The sequence below is a fragment of the Schistocerca cancellata genome, chromosome 4 (genome assembly GCF_023864275.1).
Source record: "Schistocerca cancellata isolate TAMUIC-IGC-003103 chromosome 4, iqSchCanc2.1, whole genome shotgun sequence".
NCBI classification, from domain to species: domain Eukaryota; kingdom Metazoa; phylum Arthropoda; class Insecta; order Orthoptera; family Acrididae; genus Schistocerca; species Schistocerca cancellata.
Window position 1 is genome coordinate 864690164 of NC_064629.1, and position 27680 is coordinate 864717843.

General features: G+C 39.1%; 1 protein-coding gene across 1 annotated transcript in view; it reads right to left on the bottom strand.

Moving 5' to 3' along the window:
* LOC126184477 (dynein axonemal heavy chain 7-like) overlaps positions 1-27680 on the bottom strand; it is a 1143184-nt gene that overhangs the window by 968164 nt on the left and 147340 nt on the right. The window contains exons 6-11 of the mRNA XM_049926869.1: positions 18859-19024; positions 8683-8837; positions 8476-8583; positions 4407-4519; positions 4129-4280; positions 2434-2609 (exon numbers count right to left, since the gene is read on the bottom strand). Coding sequence (XP_049782826.1) covers positions 2434-2609; positions 4129-4280; positions 4407-4519; positions 8476-8583; positions 8683-8837; positions 18859-19024 — 870 coding nt within the window. The remainder of the gene's footprint in view (positions 1-2433; positions 2610-4128; positions 4281-4406; positions 4520-8475; positions 8584-8682; positions 8838-18858; positions 19025-27680) is intronic.

Below are 27680 nucleotides of genomic sequence, written 5' to 3' on the forward strand. Positions count from 1 at the left end.
AATTTTCTTCGTTCTTTCAAAAAGCAAGTTAATGGTTTGAATGTAATTGTGAGTGTTAAGTCTATGTCTGTTTCCAGGCCATTAGGGAAATCAGTCACAAAGTCACAGAATTGTCTTCAATCACGAGAAACGCTAACAAGTTATTCGCGTCTTTGAACATTTGTCAGCAATATGTGCGTATGCAACTAGACACAAGAGCAACAGTCACTCTGTTAGAAAGATGTATATACGACCCATTAGGTCAGTGAAAACTTTAAATCCACTTACAAGGTGATATTTCGGTTATTGGCGTGTGTAGTTTCCCTGTCACTTTTAAGGAAGTAACGAACACATCGTCATTTGTGGTGCTATGCGCAAAAGACAGTCCAAATATTCTTGGCATGGACGTCTTTTACTAGTTTGGTTTGCAAATTCAGGACAATGTTTGGTCTGTCAACCCATTTGTCCTGACGACAGTATATCTAAACTGTGCAATGAATTTCAGGATACCTTCCAAGACTCGTTAGGCAAAGCCAATCATTTTGAAGCTCATTTTACTCTGAGAGCATATGCAGAACCGAAATTTTTTCGGGCACTGTCAGTCCCGGATGCTATTAGGGGCAAAGTAGCAAAAGAATTTCAACAGTGACAAGAACAAGGGGTCGTGCAACCAATCACAGCAAGCCACTGCGTTTGACCTTATTCATAATAACCAAACCGAACGGCAGGTTACGTATTTGTGCAGATTTTTAGTTCACTGTGCCACGTACACGACGTTCGCCTGTTTTGACAGGCAACCCCTCAGACACCGAAGCGTTGCAGGGTTGCATATACACAAGGCGTTGCGTCCTCGGACTGCGTCGATTTCGACAAGGACGACAGACGGCAGTACGAGCGCCACCAGAGGTCCTTCGTGTCAGAGACCTATTTCCTCCTCCGTTTCACATATGGGAAACTGGATCAGCACGAATTCCACCGCGACCCAACTACATAGGGCGGTACAAGCCAACACGTCGGCTGCTCGCTCCACCGAAGCTCTGGACCAGTTCATGCTCCAGCTCTTAGCAGCGCACCAGTCACAACCCGGTCGGAAGCCACCGTAGCTGCATGAACGATTTCCCAGTGATATCTCGAGGCGTACCTGTTGGCCAACTACGCCAAACGCCCAATCACCGTCGTTAGGGATTATCAGTGGCACACACTGTGGGTATTCACTGTGTGTTCCAGACGTATGCCTGTTAGTGTCTGAGAAGTTATATTACTTTTATTGAGAGGAGATTTTCGTTTGTTATTAATTCTCTCTACTGTAGTAGTAATAAACCCTTGTTTTTGTTTCCCTATGTTTAACTATTGCTTATCAAGCATGACTCCGTGGTAGACATGGCATACTGTTATCCTACAGACCATTGTGGATTCTTACCGATTACCCAGGCCAGAGGAACCCATAGACAGACTAGGTACTGACAAGATCTTTTTCAAAGACAGATATGGAAGATGTCCACCTGAAGATTCCCTTAAGCAGGCAGTCACAGGAGTGTTTTGTTATAAATAAGCATATTGGTCTATTCAGATTTCTGTATTTACCTTTTGGCAGTGCTTAGGCGCCCGCCATTTTTATATGACACTTGCAACAGCTAACGCCTAAAGTACCATATTGTTCCAATTATTAAGACGAAATTGCATTATGCCTTCCTTAGTCAGCTTGTGAAGCATTAAAATGTGTAGATAGTCAATAGCTGACTAATTCTCTTGGTATATGGAGACAGTAGCTGCAGGATTTGTCTTCCACATTTTAAACAATCGGTATTGCTGTTTTGTTCACCACTTCATTGTGGTTTAAGCGTGAGTGACTCTTTGACCACATTAAATAAATAACGATTAATTTTTTGTAGACAATAAACCCATTAGAGTGAAGACAGCGTGCTCACTGACTCTGTTGAAGGATGTAAGGAAGAACTGATTATGGCCTCTCTGAAGGACCTAATTCTGCATTAAGCTGAAATGTTTAAAACAAATGATGGGGAAAATAAATCAGTATACATAAAATAGGTCTTACGACGAATTTCGTAATCATTGTGTCTTACATCAACTATTCTACATCTGCGTTTGTACTCCGCAAGACCTTTTACAGTTTGTGGTGGATAAATGTTGATACGATTGCAAAAATTCTAATGAATATAAAAAAAAAAATATCTCAGCTATCGTGGGAACCTAATGCTACTAGGCTGACGCTACAGGACTGACACTGTCCTTCAAGGTTAATTTGGAGTGGTAATACTTGGCACATAAACACTTTTTTACTTGATATCAGACCATCAGGTGATATGCATATAAGGGGTCTATACAAGATGGACAGATAAAATTTTTCTCTTACGTCTAAAATAGAAAAAGACATGTAAATACCAATAATCCTAATAAAAGATTTAAAAAATAAAAATTTACTGCATACTATACCTAGGAAAATAAAGCCGCACTCTTTCAAGATAGGTATCTATTCCTTTGCAAAGAATTTCTATTGTAGGACACACCCTTTCCACAAGCTTCACCATTTGTTCATTATCTGTCATTCTTATTACCAAAGGACTGCACTTAATGAGGTCTAACAGCGTATTGTAGCTGCCGTCTATTTCCTGAAAATTTGATCTTATTATATTACAGGCAAACAACAAAACAAAAATCACACAAAAGTAACTCAGTAAATTGTGTTTTGTGTATTTATTAGCAACATGCTCCATTACAATATTTGTAATACTACATATATGCGTTGCGTGTGTGTCAGAACGTCGTGTAATGTCTGTGTTTTATGATGAAGATGAAAGAAGGGAAAGTGTGAAACTGGGTGTCGGCACATAGCCTACTCCTCGCTAATACCACCAAAGGAGCCGCCTAGCTTAACATCCCAGTCCAAGCCACGCCAGGTAGCCGCGCGGTCTAAAGAGTCTTGTCACGGTTCGCGCTGCTACCCCCGTCGGAAGTTCGAGTCCTCCCTCGGGTATGGAACTTACCAGCACCACTCCCCATCCAACGGACGAATCACCATCAACATGCCCTCACTCCATCACACAAGCGTGTGTTAGAGACCTCGGGCATGAAGGCAGATTAAGTAATTCAATATGAAAATAATTTTATGAGGTGATGGAAATGGATTCCAATACATTCCTAACATGGAATACGGCTTGAGAAATGAGATAAGTGCCAATACATGTTGTTTTTACTGCAAAATAGTAATCTGGTACCTCCATCGTTGTTTGGCTACACCTAATCTGTAGGATTCACACATCCTACACCATTACATTATGATATATGGTAGACCTATCTGTATTAACAGATCATCAATACTGCAACGATTCTAACAGTTGGAAGCAATAATGGTAGAACATTACTTTTCCCTCTAAAGAACCTTACCTATCTCATAGTGCAGATGCTGATAGCACTAATATGTGCCACAACAGAGTCCGCCTCAGAAATAAGGCATTTACCTAACGCTTCAGCACCTTAATTTCTAGCTATGGAAGACTTTAGTTATTAATTAACACTGTTTCATTGAAAATATGGTAACATCACAGTGATAATATATCAATCTAATTCTAATGTTCTGTTACCAATAGAAGTTGATTGCAAAATAATATCATTCCGATGCAAGCTGATGCTGACATTCCTGTGTTTTAAACATTTAAAAGACTATGCAGTTGTTTTTTCACTGTTGAGACATCCTGGGGAAAATGGTCATTCCTTAAGTTATTGATAACAGACACCATCAACATCGGCGAAAGACCCGGAACCAGCCAAATTAATTTCTGTACTTAACAAAATACTTCAAGGAAGAACAGTTTACTCTTACTGTAGTAAGGAAAAGTACTTACTGATAAAACAGCTGTTCTGATTAAAGAGAGATATTCCTTCTTCATCCTAAATGAATTAATGAAGTTTTGATGTTACAGCCTGAACACATTTAATATAAGGTCAGTCGGTGTTATCTGTGGTTTACGAATGAAATATCTTTATTAACCTGTGGTGATTTGTTCTGAGAAGTACTGAAGGTTCTTCTTCATGTTACAGTTTGCAAAACACAATAAAGTGAATGAATAAAGGAATGACAGAAAGAATTACACTACACAGTTTCGTAGTACAACAAAAAGAGTTCAGTACCTTGAATAGTTTGTTTTCTTCTGGTATTTGAGCTGTTATGTCATCAGAGGAAAATATACCATAATAATATAGCCAAGCTTCTTGAATAATTCTCCAGTTCTCTATCAGAACGTTAAGGCTCTTCAGATTTTCATACCAGTTTATCATCTCACCTATGAAAGAGTGAAAACTGCACAGATTAAAGAATAAGATCTAGGTAGTTACGACCTAAACGTGTAGTTAAAAGCCAGAAATGTACCGTAGCAGTTTATTCGCCAGAGATGACATTTCATACTCACTTTCATATGTCTTGGCAAATGCAGACCCTCTCATTGTCAGTGTTCTGACAATATGATCATCTATGAGAGCTTGGACATCACAAAAATTGGATATTATTTCAAGATTATGAGGCCTGAAAGAAAATTTCACTTACTGGTATGTTTACAGTAGCACTACAAAAATAATTTTGTGGTAGGTGTAGGATACATAAGGACCTCAATGGTCAACATACGTCTACCTGCAGGTTTCTGTAGCACCACTAGAGGAGGAGGACATTCTTACCAACACAGGAGGCCGTAAGCTTTTGGAGTTGATGGAATATAGTTTTTATACCTTGGTTCACAATTCTTAGCACATACCGAATGCTGTTAAGGGTCACCAGCATCTGAGGAAAGGTATTTTTTCCAAATTGCTCTCAGCTAATTATACGTGCAATATTTCCAAGGTAGTACACGAACTATCAAAATAACATTCAAACTGAATACCTGTGTTGATATGGATTTCAAGTACGAACAATCTCAGCAACAGGAAACGTTAGTAAGACGAAGAAGAGACTGTAAGAGATTTAGAAAGCTGACGTTTGTTATGAAATAATTTTGATTTAGTTGCAGCAAATTATTTACATTTCTTTGATAAATTACACCTTTTATTTTCAAAACATAGTAATAGCAGGGTCATTAATCCTGCCATAAAATCCATACAACAACCATTACGAGATGTTGTTCAACCACAAATGTCAGAATATAGTCTAAAGGGATACTGTAGAAGATCTGCACCATTGCATACGGAATTATTTTCTTGGGAACAAATACACAATATGTGAACGTCATTTAAAACTACTGGAAAGACCAATAAGGGCGTCAACGAAAAATATTAACCTAGCTAATTGTTATGGGTCTATTGTACAAATGTGACTGTGTAAAATAGTGAACAGAGAAAACTTTAATAGTTTTGATTTAAGAACTGATAGATTATAAAGATGATATGTGTTTACTTTTGCTTTATGGTCGTCTTTGGAATCAGCAGCATATTAGAAAATAGCCTTATAACCCGAAACTTATATAACAATAACAACGTTTTGCGAACGAAAGAAAAAAAAAGTGTTTCAATTGGTTAATACAAAAGAATCCAGCCGAGACTGAAAGCGGCAGAACCAGTACCATATGTCTTATAGGATTGCACATGGCATGAAATAATGCTTGTAAGCTGCAGGAAGAAATACTTTTTTTCGAAACTAGGGTAGAAACTGTAGATGCAGAGAAAAAATCGCGCACTAGAGAGCATAGAAACAGTTCATCTCAGTCGTCTAGACTGCTGAGTAGAGATGGCAATATGGGTTGCCATCCAAAATGCTCATCCGGTTTCTAATTAATGTGCAAAAGAAGTCAACGGACAATCTCTATGATGAAGTTGGTAAGAAAGACAAGATTAGAGGTAGAAATAGAAAACGCAAATCTGTGTAACAATGAAAAGTTTTATAAATTACACATTAGTTCAAAGCAGCTTACAAAATTAATATATACTGGAGTTCGTAAATTGCAACAGATGTTGGTGAAGGATATGGGTGCTGGAGCAGATAGGGCCGATTCGAGACGTCTTCCCACACAGGAGATGGACCTAGTAATGTTCCTCCCCGACTCTCCCTCAGACGTTATTCGTCTTGCTTTGGGCTTTTGGTAAATCATCTGAAAATTTCTCATTTGTGCCCGTCTCAGATGGACACCACAAGCACCCGCTTGGGCCACTTGGGCCTCAAACCAGCGTGGGATACGTAAAACAAAAAATTAATACAGAAGTTGCAATGTTCGAGAGGATGTGGACTGCTGAATTTCAAGGTTATTTTAGTTGAATTTCTGTGGTAGAATGCAAAGTGTTACCAGTCAGATGGAAAGGAACAGAAGTGCAAAGAATACTGAATGGAAATGTTAGAAATTTGAAGCAGTGCCGTAGAAAACTTAAAGATGGCACATAGAGGATCTATACAAGAGAAATGATCTCTTGTATAAATATGGGACATATAAAACTGCAGAAAGAATTTGACAGAGCACTGAAAGGTCTAAGCGGTGACAAGGCCAGGGGGTAGATGACGTTCCGTTACAACTACTGAAATCCTTGTGAGAGCTAGACCTGACAGAATTATTCCACCTGCTGTTCAATGTTTATGAGACACAAGAAATATCCCTATACTTCAACCACAACGTAGTATCACCGGTTACAAAGTAAGCAGACGCTGACAGATGTGAATATCGAACTATCAGTTTAATGACTCTAGCGGCAAAACACTGCCTTTTTACAGAAGACTGGAGAAACTTCTAGAAGTCGAACACGGTGAATATTTGTTTGCGGTGTGGAAAAATTTAGGAACATGCGAGGCAGTAATAACACTATGGTTTATCCTAGGAGATAGGTTAAAGGTAGGAAAACCTACGTTTATAGCATTTGAAAACTTCGAGAAAACTTTTGAGAGTGTCGACTGGAATACATTCTTTAAAATTCTGAAGGTAGCAGGGGTAAAATATAGGGAGTGATAAGTTATCTTCTACTTTTACAAATACCAGACTGCAGTTGTAGCAGTTAAATGGCATGAAAGGGAAGCAGCAGTTGAGAAGGGAGTGAGACAGGGTTGTAGCCTGTCAACGTTGTTATTCAGACTGTACATTGAGGAAGCAATAAATGAAACCAAAGAAAGATTTCGAGAAGAAATCATAGTTCAGGGAGAAGAAATAAAAATTTTGAGACAGCAAAGGACTTAAGAGCACTGGAACAGAATGGCAAGTGACCTGAAAGCAGTGATAAATTTGTGGCAGAATTTGAGAGATCGATTGATAGTACACATTCTGAGACATCAAAGAATCATCAGTTTCGTACCGTAGGGATCTGCGAGGGGCAAAAAGGTTCTAGAAGAATCACGAGATGAGTACCATAAGCATATTGAAATGGATGTAGGTCGCAGTATTGAAGAGGCTTTCATAGTATAGAGAAGTGTGGAAGCTGCTTCAAACAAATATTTGGATTGAAAATCACAACAACAACAACAACTGCTTCCCATTCTGATTTCTGAATTACCTCTTAATCAAATGCAATGAGCTTTATATTTTGATACAGCCTCTTTATAGAGTCTTATACTATTCTGATGCTCTGTTGGTGAAAGCCACTTACTACAAATCTGCATATCATTTTTCTCGATAGGTCAACCATTTTGTGAATAAAACTATCTTCTCGGTATTATTTCACGTGAATTTATTCTTACTGCTTATCTAAGACATCCTGTTCGGTATTAAGGTAATGAGATGGTTTTCATCTTATAGTTTCCAGTCTCGTCAGAAATGGCGCACTCCTATCTCAGCAACCTCCAAGTAGCCACCATTTCACTACTGTTAACTGCTCATATTGTTATTAGACATGAATTTACATTTCTGAAAAATGTAAAACTGAAAATCAGATTTATCTCGTCCTAAACTGTGCAATAACAAAACCATACTTGCCTAAGAGGGAAAATCAGTGGTAGCCGTTATACAGTACTACATTACTACATTCTTACTAAACCACATTTCTGCTAAATCGAATCTTTAAGTACAAAGCTGTCTTATTTTATTTACCCTTCAGTTCTCCCACTCCAGTGTGGTCCTTACCAGTACTATTTTTCGAAGGTATCATTTATGTTTAAGGAGGTCTGTATTTCATCAAGAACTGTTGCAGTTATGTGACTATACCATTTTCAAGAACAATTGTTTTAACTGTAAGTACATAAAATTTCAATAGATATATGAAAGATGAAGATTTTACCACACTATTAATCTATATGAAAGAGGCTTCAGGAAAGGTTTTAGTACCGCAGACAGCATTAAGAACTTGGGAAACTGTATACAGGCAGTCACACATTAACAAATTTTAAAATTCTTCAAAAATGGGGATAAATTGTAGCATAATGAATACAAGATTGATGAGGAAAACTACAAAATATGTAAGTAGTAACTACATACGTTTAAGTCAGTAACTTTTACATTTACCTGAAATTTTACACTTTGTGAGAGGAAAATATTTGGGGAAAAATTTAGAGTTGTTTTTTATGTGACATATTGCACCTACTGTGAAGTTTCCAAGGAAAATGTAACGTTCGCCCATTCAGTGACCATCTTCTCAAGAGCCTTTTTCAAAGTTAACTCTTTAGTGGCACCTGTGCTGATGATCTCAAACCTAATAAAAAATTGCTCCATCATTATACGAATAGTGTTTCACCCACATAAGCTGAGTTATTATACATGTCAAATAACTAATCTTGAGAAACTAACTTACTTATCCATATATGGCATTAAATTATATCCAATCATTTTTCTTAATGTAGTTCCAGTATCTGGACATATATTAGTTCCCAATATATTAGACATTTCCTTCCAGTGTCTTTTAGTAAGAGCAGGATTACACAAAACTTTGATGAAAATGAAGTTTTCCTGTGAAAATAATTTACATTGAAACATAGGAAATAAATAACTTTCTTTATAAACATGTAAAAATTGTTTATTTAACATTTATATTAATATTATATTCAACGTTTTAAGAAATATGTATAACTTTCTGCTTTTTTAACAATCGTGGTCAAGTTCTCCCCTTGAATTTACATGTACCACTGTATCCTCTTCCACGACACACTGATGGCTCCATAAAGTGCGACCTCCTTAAATTGATGAAAAATGTTTCATGGACACACATAACTACCTATGGAAGGCCTAACAATGCCTACATATACTTCAGTTCACATTTGAGAAGAGATGAAAACTTACAAGGTTTCCTGTGCACTGTATCATATTTTTCTAGGTTTGTGGACTGGGGATTCTATTTATATAATTTACTGCAAACTCCTCTTGCATTATTTTAAAAATGTCAGTAAATCGTAATCCACGAAATCAAGCTCCAGATGCATCCCTTACTTCTTGTTTGTGTCTATATCCCCTTTGACTTCGCCAGACTTGTTGGACAAGCACTATTCCGAAAGCTCTGTATCACGTAGGCATAGGTGTGTTTTGCCACAAATTATTACACTGAATAGGAATCTTGAATTGTGTTAACAAAATCTATCAGTCATCTGTTCATAAAGCTCAGAAAAACACTGACTTTTCTCTAGCTTCTATACACATGATAGTATCCTTACACTCCAAACATGTCTCTATTAATTAGCTTCAAGCAACAGAGAAAAACCTGTCACCTATAATGAGAGACTGTAGTATTGTTCATAGAGCCAGTTTAAAGAGGTGTGTAAGAAAATTTTTCAAAATGCAAAAATACATATCAATTACACACTGAATAACAACAAAAAGGACTAGGATATAGGAAATACTTGCACAAATTTAGAATTTTGGTAATTTTCATTAAATGTTGTCTGTGTATATTGTAAATGGCTCTGTAATTGGGATAAACTTACGAGCGGCTTTATAGGTTTGCCTATTTTCCTCATATTGTCTGTTAAAGTCGGCCAAGATTATTCTAGAAATTAAAATCTTATATTTCAGATGTTTCACAAACTAACTATTTTCTCATAAATAATACACAGTTTTCATCAACAGAAAAATTTAGGCTACTGTACAAAATAGTAGTACTGATTCCTTAAATTTTTACATTCTAAAAATCTAACAATGATGTTTCTTACAACAAAAACATTTTCGAATTGTATTAGTTACTGAATTATAAAACACTGAAACAAAACAAACTGCTATCTACAGAGAAAATAATAGTTTTAAATGAAAATATCAGTCTTGCAACAAAGACCTAGGCCGAATTTTTGAGTCGACATGGCTTTACTGAATTTAAAATTCAATTTCCCCACGGAAAATAATTCTGTATTTAATATTTACATCATCAGAATTAGCCAAATGTAATACTGATATAAGTACTACAGCTTGCAAGAGAATTTTTATATTTCATATAAATATTGTACTGTGATTAGATAACGAAAAGAAATGAAAAATTAGTAGTGAAGTTAGGAGCAATATCAGAGTAAGTTCATCCACCCGATCCAGCAACCTTTCAGACGTCTTTCAAAACTTTGAGAGACTCTCATAGTAACCAAACCAAATCAGTTCAAACTGATAAGCCAAAACATTATGAGTACTGCCCACGGCGAAGTTGGATGCCACCTGGTGTCGTTGGGAGCACGTGACACAGTGACAAAAGTATGTAAGCGGCGCAGACACGGACGGGGTAACATCCTAGAGAAAATATGGACTGCAAATGGGGAAATCCATTGAGACAAGCGACTTTGACGGGGAGTGTATTATTATTAGGGAGAGCCTGTCAATGAGTATTTCGAAAACGGCGAAGCTACTCGAATGTTCACGTGCTGCTGTAATGAGCATGTACGGAAAGAGGTAGGACAGTGAAACTACAGCTAGGCGCTAAATGGTTGGATGTCCACGACTCTTCACAGAACGTGGGGTGTGAAGGCTTGTCTGCTGTGTGAAGTTGAAAAGATGGTGACCTGTGGCATATCTGCGGAAAGAGCACAATGCTGGTACACGCACAGGTGTTTCGGAACATACCATTCATCGTACATTGTTGAACATGGAGCTCCGCAGCCGACCACCAGTAAGTGTTCACATGTTGACTCAACGACATTCTCAATTACGATTGTAGTGGGCACGGGACCATCGAGATTTGACCTTCGATCAATGGGAACGTGTCCGCCATTTTGGTGAATCACATTTTTGCTACACTAAGTCAGTGGTCATTCCCACAAACGCCATCGATGAGGTGAACGGCGGTTCGAAAAGTGCAGCGCGCCACGGACACAGGCTGATGAGAGCAGTATGATGCTACATGAGGCATTCTCCTGTCCTTACATGGGACCTTTGGTAGTAATCAAAGACCTGCTGACAGCTGTGAACCACCTCCATCCGTTCATGTTCGATGTCTTCTCCGACGGCGATGTCATCTTTCAGCAGTACAGCTTTCGGTATCTCGCAGCCGTAACCGTGCTACAGTGGTTTAAGGAGCATTATACTGAACTCATATCGATGCCTTGGCGACCAAAGTCGCCAGATGTAAACCCTATGGAACCTACCTAAGTTGCTGTCGGGCGCCATCACCGCGTACGCAAATCAGGGGTCCGTTATTTACGCGAATTACATGACCTATGCATAAGCTTTTAATGCCACATACCTTCATAAACCTACCAACGAAGTGTCGAATCCCTGATACACAGTGACGTATTTCATTCCAAAGACGGAAAAACAAGTTATTAAGCAGTTAGTCATAACGTTTTGGTTCGTCAACGTAGTTGCCAATTAGAACCTATAAATGACTACATAGTCATATTATAGGAAAGAGTGAAGCTGTCCACTCCTCCTATAGCTCAGGAGTTGAATAAACGCTGTTTCGACTACTAAGTCATTAGACGTGGTGTGATATAAGGCCTGTTCTTGGGCCCTTTTTATTCCTATTGCATGTAAATGATCTGAAGTAAATACACATACTCAAAATATAATTTAGTTTGCTGATGATACTGCCATCTTAATCTGTGGAAAGTGTGTTGAAATATTTGAGGGATCAATTACAGAAACTTTCCCAGTACTTTGAACTGGTTCATCAAAAATAAACACTGTGTTAAAGAAACAAAACCAGTTGCGTTATACTTCCACAATATTATCACTAAGGTTGAGTATAAAAAATAAAACTTCTAGGAACCTGGTTTCAGGGTAATTCCAGATGGATCACAAATACTGAAGAAGCCTCAAACAAGATCATCCTTAGAAATTACCTAATGAAGTTCCTTGAAACCTGCAGTGAAAGGAAATATGTAAAAAATTTATTTTGCTTTGGCTCACTCTGTACTAAAGTATGGTTTCGCGTTTTGGGGCAGTGTAAATGCTGTGTGAACCTTTTTCAGATGCAAAAATTAATTTATAGAATAACTGAACGAGTTAAAAACGGAAGTCTTCCAAAACACTGTTAAAACAAACAGAAGTTCTCCCCCTTCCATGTATACACTCCCTCTCCAAAACTTAAGCACGACATAGATAAAGTAACGTAACACATTAACTGGTAGGTGGAAAGGAATGAACGTGCAGGAACATATTGCCGGTAGTCTCCCAGCCGCGCACATAAAGCTGGACGTCACACAGCGCGAGGTAGGCGCGACTATAGCGCCCAGTGAGACTTGACCCTCAACACAAAGCAGCTGAAGGAACGTGAAAAGACAGTGTGCGCCAATCAGCGACTAGTTATGGTACACTGTGAGAATGTTTTTCATCACAAGATGGCCTGGAGCCCTCTGGATGGGGAAGAACCATCAGGAAACTAGAGAAAGGATGCAACGTAACGAGTGTACCAAAGGACTTTGGTATTGTTCATAGCAATGTTCCTAACTATAGGCAGTGCTGCCCGAAGGAGGTCTGGCGGTCTACTACTGTCAACTACAGCAGTAGATGTCCGCTACATTGTGATACAGCCAAGAAGGGATCCACGTCAAACGGCGGGTGCAGTTGCAACCACATTTAACAGGCACGCAATCACGCGCCCCACAAAGACATAACCATTGCATGGGGATGGTCTCTTTGGCCGACGACCAGTACGTTGTGTTCCGCTGACACCCTCACATCGGCAGAACCGTTTGCAACGTTGCGAAGAGCATAGGGACTGGACCAACGGGGAATGGGGTCGTATTCTTTTCTCGGAAAAGAGTAGATTCAGTATGAGCAGTAATTGTAGTCATACCCTCCTATGGCGGTAGGTGGAAACACGTAACGCACGAGCGAACACTGTCCAACCTGATCGTTTTCGTGGTCCTATTTTTTTAGTGCGGTGAGCTATAATTTTGCATAGGCGTTCTGACTTCCAAATCTTTGAACATGGAACTAGTCTATGTTTTGTGAGACAGCGCTCCTTTCCCACGTGCGTCGTTTCAGGGGTGCATTCGGCCCTGACTTCATTTTTGCGGATGACAATGCGCGACTGCATCGAACAGTGCAGGTGGAGGATCCCTTGGAACGGGAGGGTATTCGACGAAGGGACTGGCTTGCTCATTCCCTCGACTTAAATCCCACTGAAAACGTATGGGATGTGTTGGGGAGAAGTATTCCAGCACCTTCGTATACAACAACCACCATCCAGCAGTTGAAAGCCGGCTTGTGGAGGAATGGAACACCCTTCAGCGAGAACTGTTTACCAATCTTATGGCGAACATGGGGAGGACTTTGCAAGACACGCATTGCCGTCAGTGGTGATGGCTCTGAGCACTATGGGACTCAACATCTTAGGTCATAAGTCCCCTAGAACTTAGAACTACTTAAACCTAACTAACCTAAGGACATCACACACACCCATGCCCGAGGCAGGATTCGAACCTGCGACCGTAGCAGTCCCGCGGTTCCGGACTGCAGCGCCAGAACCGCACGGCCACCGCGGCCGGCCGTCAGTGGTGATCACACATGCCATTGGTGTTGTTTACGGTGTAACGTATCACCTACGTGATATAACAATGTATAAACATATTCTCCTCTAAATTTCGTTTTACTTCTATTTAAAGAGACAAGTGATTTTTTTGTTGTAATAATAATAAAATAAAGACTTCAGCTAGATTCAGAGAGAAGAATTCACTCCACCCATGTGGTGATGAGGATAAACTATTTACTCTGTAATTAGATTCACAAAAAAAGAGAGCATTCGAAATGACTTTAGGTAGGTAGAGACGTTACAGAAAGACGGCGCCCGGTCGCTATGGGTAACAAGGTGCGATAGTTAAAAAAAAAAAAAAGAATTAATTCCAAAGGGACCAATAGTGAAGTCATCGGTCCCTAGACTTACACACACTACTTAAACTAACTTAAATTTACGCTAAGAACAACAGACACCCATGCGCGAGGGAGGACTCGAACCTCCGACGGAAGGTGCCGTGGAATCACTGACATAGCGCCTCTCGTCGCGGCGATAGTTACCGCAGCCGACAGGTGTATATATATATATATATTTGCGCGGGAAAGTAGAGAGCATTCCGACGCTTCTAGAACAATTTTCGAGCAGGTAGACCTTTTCGTTAACTGAAAAGCTCAAGGAATGACTATACTGAAGGGAAATCACCAAACTGATCTGCTATGCGGTATCTCGATACATCGGAGAGGAAATAAAAAAGTCTCTGTATTTTGTTAAACCTTCAGGTTACGAACTATTTCTTTTAATAGTACGCTGCAGGAGGTAATATAGGAGAGACCCTGAGGAGATAGTTTCCTTTGTTACGTTTCAAATGATTTCGTTCATTTAAGGTGCTCTGTTCAAATGGTTCAAATGGCTCTGAGCACTATGGGACTTAACATCTATGGTCATCAGTCCCCTAGAACTTAGAACTACTTAAACCTAACTAACCTAAGGACAGCACACAACACCCAGCCATCACGAGGCAGAGAAAATCCCGGACCCCGCCGGGAATCGAACCCGGGAACCCGGGCGTGGGAAGCGAGAACGCTACCGCACGACCACGAGATGCGGGCTAAGGTGCTCTGTCTTCAGTATTTAATTATCCAGTTGGTTGATTGGTCGCGTGTCTGAAATATTAAGTCCCCATCTTTTTTCAGTGTCTTATGTTCACAGAGCCATATATATATTCTCTGTTGAAATACCCATGTGGTAATTTGATTACTATCTTTTCAGTGTCATACCTGTTCTAAAGTTCTTGAATTCAATAAATGGTTAGTTTAGGTGTATTTACTCCCTGTAGTGAGTACCTGATGCGTGCTAAAGAGCTACAGTCTGGAACCGCACGACTGCTACGGTCGCAGGTTCGAATCCTGTCTCGGGCATCGATGTGTGTGATATCCTTAGGTTAGTTGGGTTTAAGTTGTTCTTAGTTCTAGGGGACTAATGACCACAGGAATTAAGTCCCATAGTGCTCAGAGCCATATGAACCATTTTTCGTGCTAAAGATGTCTATCACCATGATTGACGGAAGTACCCTTAATGATGTGTGAGGGAGGACGTTTGCCTAATACCAAAGTCCTTCGAGTGCTTTCGTCTTGAGCGATAAGTGCCAAATACAAGTAAAATTTTCAGTCCTTTCCTAACACAGGCTGTAGACTTTAAGATGACAATGGGCGTCTCAATTAAATTCGTTAGTACGTTGCAGTTTCGAGATTCATATTTGTGGCTAACCTCCCGCTTCCCTGGCTGCCTCATTTGATTAAGATAACTCTTTAATATTTACACTATGTACTAACGAGAGCGGAATAGCAGGACTATCCTTGAATGCCACATCGACGAGGTGCTAAAATGTAGGGGTTTGTGGCACTGACACCCAACCAATATAGCTCTAAGCTATTCACCTTTAGATTTGGCTTCCAGTTACAGCGATGGTAAGGAGGAATTACAGAAATTCAACGACAAATGTTCAGAGGTTTTTCAAGGATACCTTCTGAATATTTCCATATAAAGAACCCACGGACTCTGGCAGTTCGTTGTAGAGTTATTGCATTTCGTGTGGTTTCTTGCCCCTACTATCACTGTACCTGTGTTGCACTGAAAACAGTGCATAATAGTACAAATGTCGATGATATGCGTTGTGTCTTATTTGGAAAGAAACTTGTTCCATTTACTCACGGTACTTACTGTCGACAACGATAATTGTCCCCTTACTCTTCCCTCTCAAGTTTGCATTCAGTACTTCCTCTGATCAGTCTCAGGTCGCAGTCACAGTCCTTTTCCCTCTGTACATAGCATTCAAAGAGCAACCAGATGTGTTATACCTTATGGTGATTGCATATTAGAGTCTTTTTCATTCCTGTGACTATATATCCACAAAAATGATGGTAACTGGAGTGACACTCTGAATAAACCACAATGACATTATTACTTTTTAATGAACTGTCAGAGACCCTGTGTCCCTTATACCAAAATACTTAGAAGGTATCACTGACTACCTTTGAAAGTTTGTAGGTGTGGAGTTCCGGGTTACCCTGAATTTATGAAAAAACTACATTCATTAAGAGACCCACAGTTAAAAATACAAGCTTGTTCCTAATGAATGAAGTTTATAATGATAAAAAAACCGAAAAACTAATTTTCACACTGGAACACTAAAGACTAGCGTCTGTTGGAAAGAAATATTACGTTATGGGAAAAAGATTTACAATAGATTAACAAAGGAAAGTGAATCACTAAATAGTTTATCAGATTTGAAAATCGAATTGAAGGCATATGTTACCATCACTGATTCTACAGCATAGAGTAACTCCTCAGGAAGCAACCTATGTAGATATTGAATGACTATATAAAATGCCTAATTTTCTCTATAACCTTGAGAATTTTCACGACTATCAATTTGAGAAGTACTAAGTGAATTTAATTGTTATTGACGTAGAGGGGACTCTCCCTTCTGGGGCTAACGTGCATATGAGTCATTTAAAGAACATTGCCTAATACAATGTACAGATCTTTTAAACTGTTGAACAATATGAAAATGTTAAATATGTACACATAATATCATTAAAACAATCTGTTTCCATCATATCACTTCACATTCGATTAGTTCCCTACAAGATTGTATATTGTACAAATATGATGAACATGGAGCAATAAAATTCGACAATATAAAATACAATACACAACTAGCGCATAAATTGGACTGAAATCATCAGTCTGCTCATAGAGAGTGTTCCTCCTCAGAACTACAGACCTAACTATATATATATATATATGCAGCACAGTAGGGCAATTGTGTATGTGTGCGTATATTTTTGTTGGTCTCTTAGTTCTTAGGAATGGCATGTTGGCAATACTTTCTCTGTGAAGATCATTGAAAATTTTATGCACTTCGACATTTGATTACTTTAGATATAAAGACTGCTTTAGATGTGAAATTATGAACTCCCAATATATAAATAAGACTGTAATATTATGGTACTTCAGAAGCAAAATAGAAGGAATACCTGTAGTGATGTATCTAACATTTTAATGAGAAATTACAAATCATGGGAGACATAATCAGAGGCATTCTTGTAAAGACAGATTGTACTTCCATACATTGTTTCTTTCTATTACTTCAGTGAATTATGTGACTGGCAAAAATTTGATCTCTTCACATTTCATCATTTTACCTCAACCTTCTTCCATTGCTAATTTGTTTGAAATGTCGAAAATTATTAAGTGATGACATTTTTCCATTATTTGGCTACAATTGTTAGAAAGCAGTCTACATGTCTTACACTGTCATCTGATTTCAGCCTTTTATAGACATTTACTAGGGGTCAGTACATACAGATAACGCATAAAAATACAAAAAACAGCCTAATTAAATTTCTATCTGTACAGAGACTTATCAATTATTTGTACATACACCACAACTAAAATTGAATACTTACTGCCAAATCAATTTCATAATGTGTGCAGGCACCTGATACATTAAAACACAAATGCAAATATAGGACTAACTTCGAGTTTAAGTGCATTTTTGAGTGATCCTTACATACCGATTACTTGAACTCAGCTGCAGAGGCTGAAATAAGCTGACTGTAGCAGGCCTTCTGTCTAATACTTACACCCTAGTATAGAGAAATTGATGTCACTTGATTCTTTTTGTACCTTTGGTTGATCTTAGGTATTCGATGTCATTCTGTAGTCTCTACGAGCACTTAAATTTATTTTCATTTAACTGGTTCTTTTGTTTTGTACAATTCTTTATGCTGTGTCATGACATATTTATCTACTTATTGTAACAAATGCTTCCTTCTACCCATTCCCATTTTTAACGTTTTATTTTATCCTTCTAGAAATATATTTTCAGACATGAATATTCCTTATTCACTAGAATTGTCCCTGTCATAAGATTTACAGCCATCAAGACTGCTGGTTATAGTTCTTACTATGTCTGTTCATTACATAATTAATGGCTCCACTGCTGTCATACCCTACATAATTTACTCATGTCAGACAGAATAACAGCAGATTATTTATGTGACCTTAGTGGGATTATGAGCCTAAAAATTGAATTACTGTAAATTTTAAATACAAAATTGTTAAGAGGATCTATTAAGTTCAGTGTCATCATGTGTTTCACATATTTGCAATTTAATCGATTTTGTTCTTTTATTTGAAATAGCAGTCAGAAACTCGGGTTATAGTGAAACAATTTTTGTTAAATAGTCAGAAATATGATCATTATATATTTCACTATTGGGAAGTAGAGTAGTAAACTGGGATGTAGCAAACATGAAAGTTAATTATAGAGATAATAGTATAAAGTTAATTGCCTGTGATGATTCACTAAGAGATAATCTGGGTTATGTATAAATTATTACATCTGAAATAGCACCTTACAAGTTGTGTTTGCTTCGATTCAAATACAGAATACTGTTAAAGGTTGATTACTGTGTGAATTAACATCCTGTAAGGACCCTGTAATTTAAATACCTAAATCTAGTAATGCACACCAGATTCCCAATTGGTGTTACAAAGGCAGTTAGTGTACTAAACCACTTGTAAAAGAGGACTGGTTACCTTAAACTCATTTATTTGTTTTATTGTCTTAATGCAAAGTTTCATAGGTGCAGGTAAATTTACAAATTCTGGGTCATCCACATTTCCATGGAATCTTCTTGGATCATTTTCCTCAGCTTGTTGCTTAAGTTTTGCTCTGTATTCTTTTTGCATATCTGTTATTTCCCTGCAATATTGAAAGTAGTTTGGTTATATGGACTATTTTATTGCAGAATAAACTCATTGACATATTACATTCTTCTATTTACGTATACATTAAATGTTTCTCTTAGAGAATTTCTGTGGCTGGTTTTATATTTTCATAGAGTTATAATGCAGACACACAATGAATTCTCAGCTTTTTGTTATTTATTTTACATCAATTAAACATTGTTTTAATTTTTTATGTACAACTCAGTTTTTAAAACTAATCTAAATTATACTAGAAATATGTTTCTTCGCCACTTAAATTCATTAAAAAGAATCAGAAGGTCCACCTTAGGAAAGGGGGCCTTCTACATCACACATTTCTCAACAGATATGATAATTGTGTTAGATACTTCCTTTACAAGGAAGGATTTTAAGCAAAATTTATCATTAAGTTCAAAGTTACCTTGTGATTCAGTAATTATTGCACTGACCGGTTAACACAACTGCCTAGTAAGCAGAAGATCCCAGGTTTGAATTCCAGTCCAACACACATTTTCACTGAATGAGATTTTCACTCTGCAGCGGAGTGTGCGCTGATATGAAACTTCCTGGCAGATTAAAACTGTGTGCCGGACCAAGACTCGAAGGCAAAATTCCCGAGTTCGAGTCGCGGTTCAGCACACAGTTTTAATCTGCCAGGAAGTTTCATATCAGCGCACACTCCGCTGCAGAGTGAAAATCTCGTTCTGCAACCATCCTCCATGCTGTGGCCAGGAAGTTTCATATCAGCGCACACTCCGCTGCAGAGTGAAAATCTTATTCTGGAATCATCCTCCAGGCTGTGGCTAACCCATTTTCCCCCAATATCCTTTCTTTCAGGAGTGCTAGTCCTGCAAGTATCGCAGGAGAGCTTCTGTAAAGTTCGGAAGGTAGGAAACGAGGTACTGGCAGAAGTAAGCTGATTCTGCATAAAGTTCTGAAGCAGCTGATAGCAATAGTTCCTTTCCTTTCCTTTCTGCCCCACCCCCTCCCCCCACCTTCACCAACAACAAAACAGTATTCCTGTTCCTACCAGTACCTACTGGTGGTAGAGTCTTGGTTAAAAGAATAGTCTTTCTATATAACACAGACTGTTTATGTATAGTGAAAAAAGTACGATATTTTAAATTGGAATGTGAATATACCAAAAAATAGGTACAAACTATTGTATAATTAAATATGTACTGACGATACAACACCACAACTGTTTACAGGCAAAATCTATCCGAATTTGCATTAAATTAATATGTCTATTAATGAACAGCTATATTTACTTTGTGGGACAAGTAACAGCGGTAAGCTAATAAAATAACAAACTTATTCTTCATAAATTCTTACAGTGAGTAATAATATCTGCGCAACTGTGTCTCACATAACTTTCAACTTAGCGGACCTAATTTCGCCTGCAACTTGGGTTAGTGTTTGGTTATCATATAGCTTTCCTACTTTCTTGTGTTGCATGTATTAACAAAATTTTTTTTCTCAAATAATTCATATCCCTTAAACAAAAAGATATTACTATCATAAATATATGAGAGGACAATTAGTATTCGAAGGTTCAGGTGACAAGGTTCACTCTGATGTGTGGTGGGCTTTATCTGAATGACTTTTTCGGTAACTTTAGTATTGAGTCTGTTAACTGAACTTCTCAAAAACGATAGCATACCTAATTATAGATGCAAAGTAACATCTAAATTCCACTTTCTGTGATACTATGTCAATTAGTTTTACAATATTTGCGTTGCAAATACAGGCGGTTTACTTTCATTGCACGGTACTCATTTTCTACATACACATCCATGCTCTGTAAACCACTGTGATGTGCAAGGCAGAGATTACTTGTCGTTGTACTACAGGTTAGAAAATCTTCCCGTTTCATTCACGTGTGCAGCATGGGAAGACTGTTTAAAGATTTTGTGGATGCTTCATTTAGTCCCATATTGTCTTTACGGTTCCTGTGTGAGTGATTATAATGGGACTATAGTATATTTCTAGATTCCTCACTTAACGCTATTTCCTAAAATATTGCACTGTGTTAAGTAGGTTTTTGTGGGATGGTTAAAATGTCTTAAAACGTATACAAATAAACGTTTTTCATTTCTGAGATTTTTCCCATGGTTCAACCAGACTTGCGACAATTCAGACAATTCATGCTGTCCTTCTCTGCAGATGTTCAGCATGTTCTGTTTGTCCTTCTTCCAATAGGTCTTACACAATTCACCAAAATTGTAGGATGAGCAGTACAAGTGTTGTCTAGCTGATCTCCTTTGCAGTTTCCATTTCCTCAGTCACAACTCCGTTTGTAACTCATTTGTGTTGTAGCTATACGATACTACTTCTCCGGTTTTATGAAGTGCATAACTTTATATTTATCGACACCCACATGAAGTAGTCATTCTCAGCTCTAATATGAAACCTTTGCATGATACAACTTCAAATTTGTGCAGTTTCTTTCATTTAAAACTTTCTTATACATTAGGTAACTATTCCATATGCAAGGTTTTAGATGTTATTACCAGAATTATCCATCAGTCAGTAATTCACTATCTGATCATAAGTATCTCGACACCTATAAATTGACATTATATGGAATGTATCCACACTTTGCTTTATAATGGTTTGAACTCTCCTCAGAATATTTTCAGTGAGGTATCTGAATGTTTCTACAGTAATGGTAACTCACTTTTCCTGAAAAACCGAAACCTGAAAAGGTAATGACGTTGGACACTAGAGTCTGTAGTGATACCAACATTTCACCTCATTCGAGGATGTTCTAGTGGATTCAGGTCAGGACTACAGGCAGATCAGTCCATTTATTTTCCGCAGATCACTGTCTCACAGATGCTGCTTTATGACTACATGCACTGTCACCATGATAGAAATATTCGTCAGTAGTGCAGGAGAGCAGTTTCTGGAGCAACGATTAACCACCCTTATGTAAAAAAACTGCACTTGCGCCGTTATCTGTCGAGAACCAACATTGTGGAATGGTGCTCCAAGTTCCGTGCTGGTCGCGATTCGACACAAGATTCTGCTACATCTGGGAGGCTATCCTAATCGACTATGGAATGACTCAAGTGGCAAACAGCTGAGCATCCTCCCTGTTACCCTGATCACTCTCCACGTGGTTGTAACTTCTTAGATTCTTAAAAAATGCCTTGAAGGGTCGACGATTCCTGTCAGAGAAGGATGTGCAGCAGGCGTTTGCAGCCTTCTCCACAAAACAGGACACAATGTTTTACGACATGAAGTCTTCAAAATGGTATGTCAGTGGGATGGTAGCCTCAGTGTTCACAGTACTTGTGCCTGAGTAGCATACCGATTCTGAGCCTCCGAACTGATACTTTTTGATCGCCCCTTATATTACATAAGAAGGGCATTAATTTTTTAGGAAACAAATAATGTCAAATACATTCAAATTATAGCGCTTTTCTGTAAGATTTTTATTAATTTCAAGAGTCAGCTTACATATATTTTAGATTCGAACCACTCAAGTAAGCAATAAGAATAAACACTACCTTCCTCATCGAATCCATAGTATTCCATTGGCACCTTCATGAGATATTAAGGAGTAACTTGTTCCTGACTACTTACGACGACTGGTCTTAGTAGACTTCTTCAAAATATCAACATCTTCCAGTCATTATTCTCTTCTAGCAGTGACTTGGTGGATGAGTCAAAGCACTGAAAGATGCTTCAATGTTCACATCCTGAAGCATACACTTATTACCATCACTTAAATTAACAACTCTTCCTATTGATTATCACACTTGGCACCGAGTATCAAAACCTTATTCATTTTTTTCAAACATATCTATGACGACGACATGAGTGATACTGATGAACTGGCTGTAGAGTCCAGTGTACGTTCCTTTTGTACTTGAAACAGATTTGCAGTTGTAAAAATACGTGTATCTTGTTATCTGTACGTCCTTCTTTCCTTCAGGTGAGGCTGAATCACGCAACTGGCACTCATAATCAAGTAATATGAAATAACGCTATTTAATCTAAAATAAAGTTTAAACAGCAGGACAGTAAGTGCGTTACTGTGGAAATGATGTCAGATGGTGAGTTTCAACCAGTGGCGGCTTTGCAAAATGTTCGATATAGTGATACGATAATCGTATTGTTCATGGACAGGTGAATTCGTCTATGTGACACTTCAATGCAAATTGCTACCACGTTCAACAGGAAGTACTCAGACTTTCTCAGTGTCATTAGGTGATCATATTATCTCAACAAACGCTTTCCCACGAATGGTCAAACCTTGCTAACGAGAAAGAGCGCAGAATTCTGCAACAGTAACTACATAGAATTTTAATGTATGCCAGTTACACGATCCAGCATGTTCTAGGCAGGCGGCTAAGGTGGCAGCCACATGTGTGCAGATTCTACTAGAAAATATGAACCCATCTGAAAGAGTTACTGTATCAGACACTGCGTGCATTGGAAGAAATCATTGCTCAACTCTATGACACTTGCTGCGCATTAATAGTTAGATATGAATCAAGTATACTAGATATAGGCCCAGAACTATGTTCTTATTTGAGCTGTAAGATGGCAAGAACTATGCCCCTTACATGAAGTCATTAAAGATCACTGAACTCACATTGAGCGAACAGTAGGGCTGAACAAAAATGACTGTCAAGGCACAATGCATCTTGTAGAGGGTATGGTATTTACGTATTGGAATAATTAATGTTGGGTGATTGTTTTAAAGTAATTCACGTGACATAAAAACTTTGTGGAAACACGTCGATTTACTGGAGGCTAGTTTATCCCAGGGAAGTATTCAGAGTTGACAATGGCCAGGTGGCTGCACATGGCTGGGGAGCGGCGTCGGGAAGCGACAATAGGCAGCTTCAGGCGGCTCATACTCTGAGAAAGCGGTAACGGGGCGGGGCCTCCAGCTGCCTTAAGATGAATGACAGTGAGGGGGTGATTGACCCCATGCTGGTGTACCGGGAAGCAGATGGAGAACTTGTACACTTGTTGATAAATGTCCGTCATCCCGTTTTCAGTGAAGCATGCTAGAAAGCTGCACAAAGCTACGGTGGAGTGGTCAACATAGGCCGAAATATGCATGTTCATGACTATAGCAACTTCACGCTGAATTCACAGTTCGCAGAATCTGAAGTAAATCAGTTGAAGAGCGACAGAATGAAATACACCAGGCTCTGATGGGAACATAGGACCAAGGAATTTGAAGTACTCTCCTGGGAGTCAGAATTTCGGAAAAATTGGTGTTTTATGCAGATGCTATCCTTGATGGGTTGCCTGGGAGAAGCTAAATAGCACAAGTTGAGAGGAAAGGAAATTTTGTGGGAATTTGCTCACTTCCCAAAGCAGGCATTTGTCAGCACTGGGAAGCGACGCATAATTAACGCGACTTGCGCTACAATTGGCGTAACTGATTTTGCTGGAGGGGAAACCGAGGCAAAGAGTGGACTGGCAGAAGTCTCTGTAGAGGTTTTTCCGTTCCCAGCTTGCCTAGAGGGTGGATGGGGCGTTCTTTACTCAGCTTGCCAGAGAGAGAGTGAGCATCTCTGCAGTTTAGGACTTAGCAAACAGAACGATTGAACTTGGATATGCAAAGTTTTCGTTCAGCTATGTTCAGAGCAAGATAGCTAGGAGTGAATAGGCGAGCACAGCCTTGCAGCACCACGAGGCCGACCGACGTCCACACAACGTCGCTGCCCCACCACGCTGAACTCGCTGATATTGCGCCCGCTCTGGCTTGGGTTAGGCCAGAGATTAATTTGTTGGGTGACATCGGCAAAGTTTCCACAAGGGTTTCATGGGCTGTGTATTGTAGAATTCTTCTCGCACTTCGCATTACGCCTGGGCCAGTCAATAGGAATTAATTTTGACCTATCGTGCTTTACGCCACGTAAACGCAATTTATTCCCACTGGCTGTTAGGAAAGTCATGTAATGTGATGATTGAAGGTCGTGAGTTAAAATAAATTTGTGCTAATCGACTGAATCTGTTTTCAATCAAGTAGTTGAAATCCCAAATCACTTTCTTAATTAATTTTATGTTAAACATTTACGTCTGGTGTTCAATAGCTGAATATAACATCAATGTGCACCCCTTTTTAAATAAAAGGGATCAATTCTGAATCAATTAATGTTAACACTGCCACGGCAGTTCAATCAGGAGTCACAGAGCCTTATTACTTTCTTTGCGTTATCCGAGACTGCGGCAGTTTTGCACTCTCTGTTGATCTGTTAGTCAATTAACTGGGGTGAACACACGCCAAAACCAGATAAGTGATGGGTGGGGTGTTACGTATGGCTGATCCATGCCAGGATACGATACTTCGGGATTTGCTAGGAAATAGTCTTAAAAAAGGAAATTTTTTCACGTGATCCATTGCTTAGCCATTTTTAATTGAAAAACGGGTAGCATTAGTTACAATAAGTTACATTGTCTTCTTCATGTGTTGTCCTTACAAACTGACATTTATAGGTGGCTATGCATTGTATTTATGATTTGTTGGAGTACTTATGATGTGCAGTGACGTAATCAGCCGATGCTGAGCACACAGAACGCAATCATTGGTACTTGCCTTTTTGGGGAATTCTTCATGAACTGTTTGTCGGGACACTGCTCACACACAGTGTATCAATTTGTGTCCTGATACATGTTTTGTGTTATCTAATTATTGAGTGTAAGGGGTACCTGGGTTTTGAGTTTTCTTGTAACATAAAAGTGCAAATGATAACGAGGGGAAAAGCCGAGACAACGGCAGAATATAATCAAATTGTTACTCGGGAGAAAATGGGTGATAGTAGGGAAAGCTCTACCGATGAGCGTGACGAACGCGAGTTGCAACTTCGTGAAACTGGGTCTCACGACCGGTTTAGTCCGCTGAATAGCAAGGACGTTGATTCAGGCAGTGATACTGAGGGCTCGGGGGACGTAGGGAGTACAGGATTAATCCAAAGTATGGAATATCCAGCCTCAGAAGCCAGAGTGTGTTGGAACAAAACGGTTTCCGACCATTATCAAACGATTCATTCACAAGTGATCCGACGGGGGCGCGGACACAGTACTTGTCTAGATATCGAAGGGTTTCTCAGAATAGAGGAGAAGAGTCGCATTTTCAACCACAAAAGAACGAGGATCAAAATGCGGCTACTCTTAAAAATATTACGGACCTGTTGCAACAGGTGCAAACGGTGAACTTAGAACAGAGCGCCAACCTTAATGCCGAAAGTAAAAAGAAAATTCGGAGAGGCTCACAGAAGTTCACAGGGAAGTAAAAGAGGAGGTAAAGAATCTCGTCGTAAAAATAGAGAAAGAGATTGCCATCATCAAACGAACGGCAATTGAAGCCAAATTAATTGCGAAAGATGCAAGGAAAATCGCGAGAGAAACTCGGGACTCCACGCAAAGCACGGTAAAAGTAGGAAAGGCCATGTTATCAAGGCTAAAAAGCCGGATAAAACGTGTCGAAGAAAAGCAACAAGAGCAACCGGACATAGGGCCTAACGAGATGTTAAAAGAGGAGGTGGCGATATTAAAAATAAATTTAGAGGACGAGGTAAAACGTCTCATTACAGAGACATCAGGAAAGGAGAAGGGTGTAATTAGTGCGTCGACTGAACCGTCACTTGCCGGAACACAGATAACCGCTTCACGGTGTGATAAAGTTGACACTATAAGCAACGGGAGCCACGCCTTGATTCACAGCTCTGAGGCAACAACCGAGGTAAACACGGACGGCGCGCAGCAGTCCAGTGAGCACAATTGCTGTCGGCTGATTAGATGTACCGAACAACTGTCGAACATACAGAGGGGGAGAGATGACGATAGCGTGTCGGAACGAATTAGTCCACGTCCCGAAGTTCATACGAATCGAAAGAACGGGCGAAATGATAACTGGAATGATGACCGGTTTGGCTACAAGCATTTTGTTTCAGTCCGAATGTTCCATCACTACAAGGACGAAGGTAATAGCTTGCATCCAAAAACTTTTATGAGACAATTCGAGTTATCTTTGCCCCCACACTGGCCATTGATGTACGAGCTGGATTTCGTGTGCTCCCATATGGAGGGTGCGACCGCTGAGTACATGAGAAATGTAGCGAAAACGAGCGTCTCGTTCGAAGAATTCAAAAATGCCTCCTTGGGCAAGTATTGGTCTAAAGAAACCCAAGAAAAGATCAAACAAGAAATTATGATGTCCAGAGATATGGAAGGGGCAGGGTAACGGAGTCCGGTCAAATGTTTTGAAAATATGACAAAAAGGAACCAGTACGCATGTGGGGCGGCGAGTGAGTACTGCAAATTGCTTGTGAAATAAAGTTTGTTATTTAAACGTGGGAAAAACACTGCACTTCCCGGCTTTTGGAATGTTGTATAATGCTGTCTTTCGCCGTTCTCAACACTGGCTCTCTCTTTGCTTTTTGGCACCCAGAAAGTGATTTAACGAAACGTGGAGCCTGTAATGAGAGTTCCTAGTGCCCACTTAACCTGAGAATATTATTATAGCTGCAGCTTATAGCTCTGAAGAAGTAGGAGATTGTTCGGGATTTCTAATCAAAAACAATTTTCCAAAATAGTTGAGTATATTCTGAAATTCACTGATAACATCACAATTATCCCAACAGCCTAACAAACAGAGCAGTTCAGAGTCTAATTCGCTG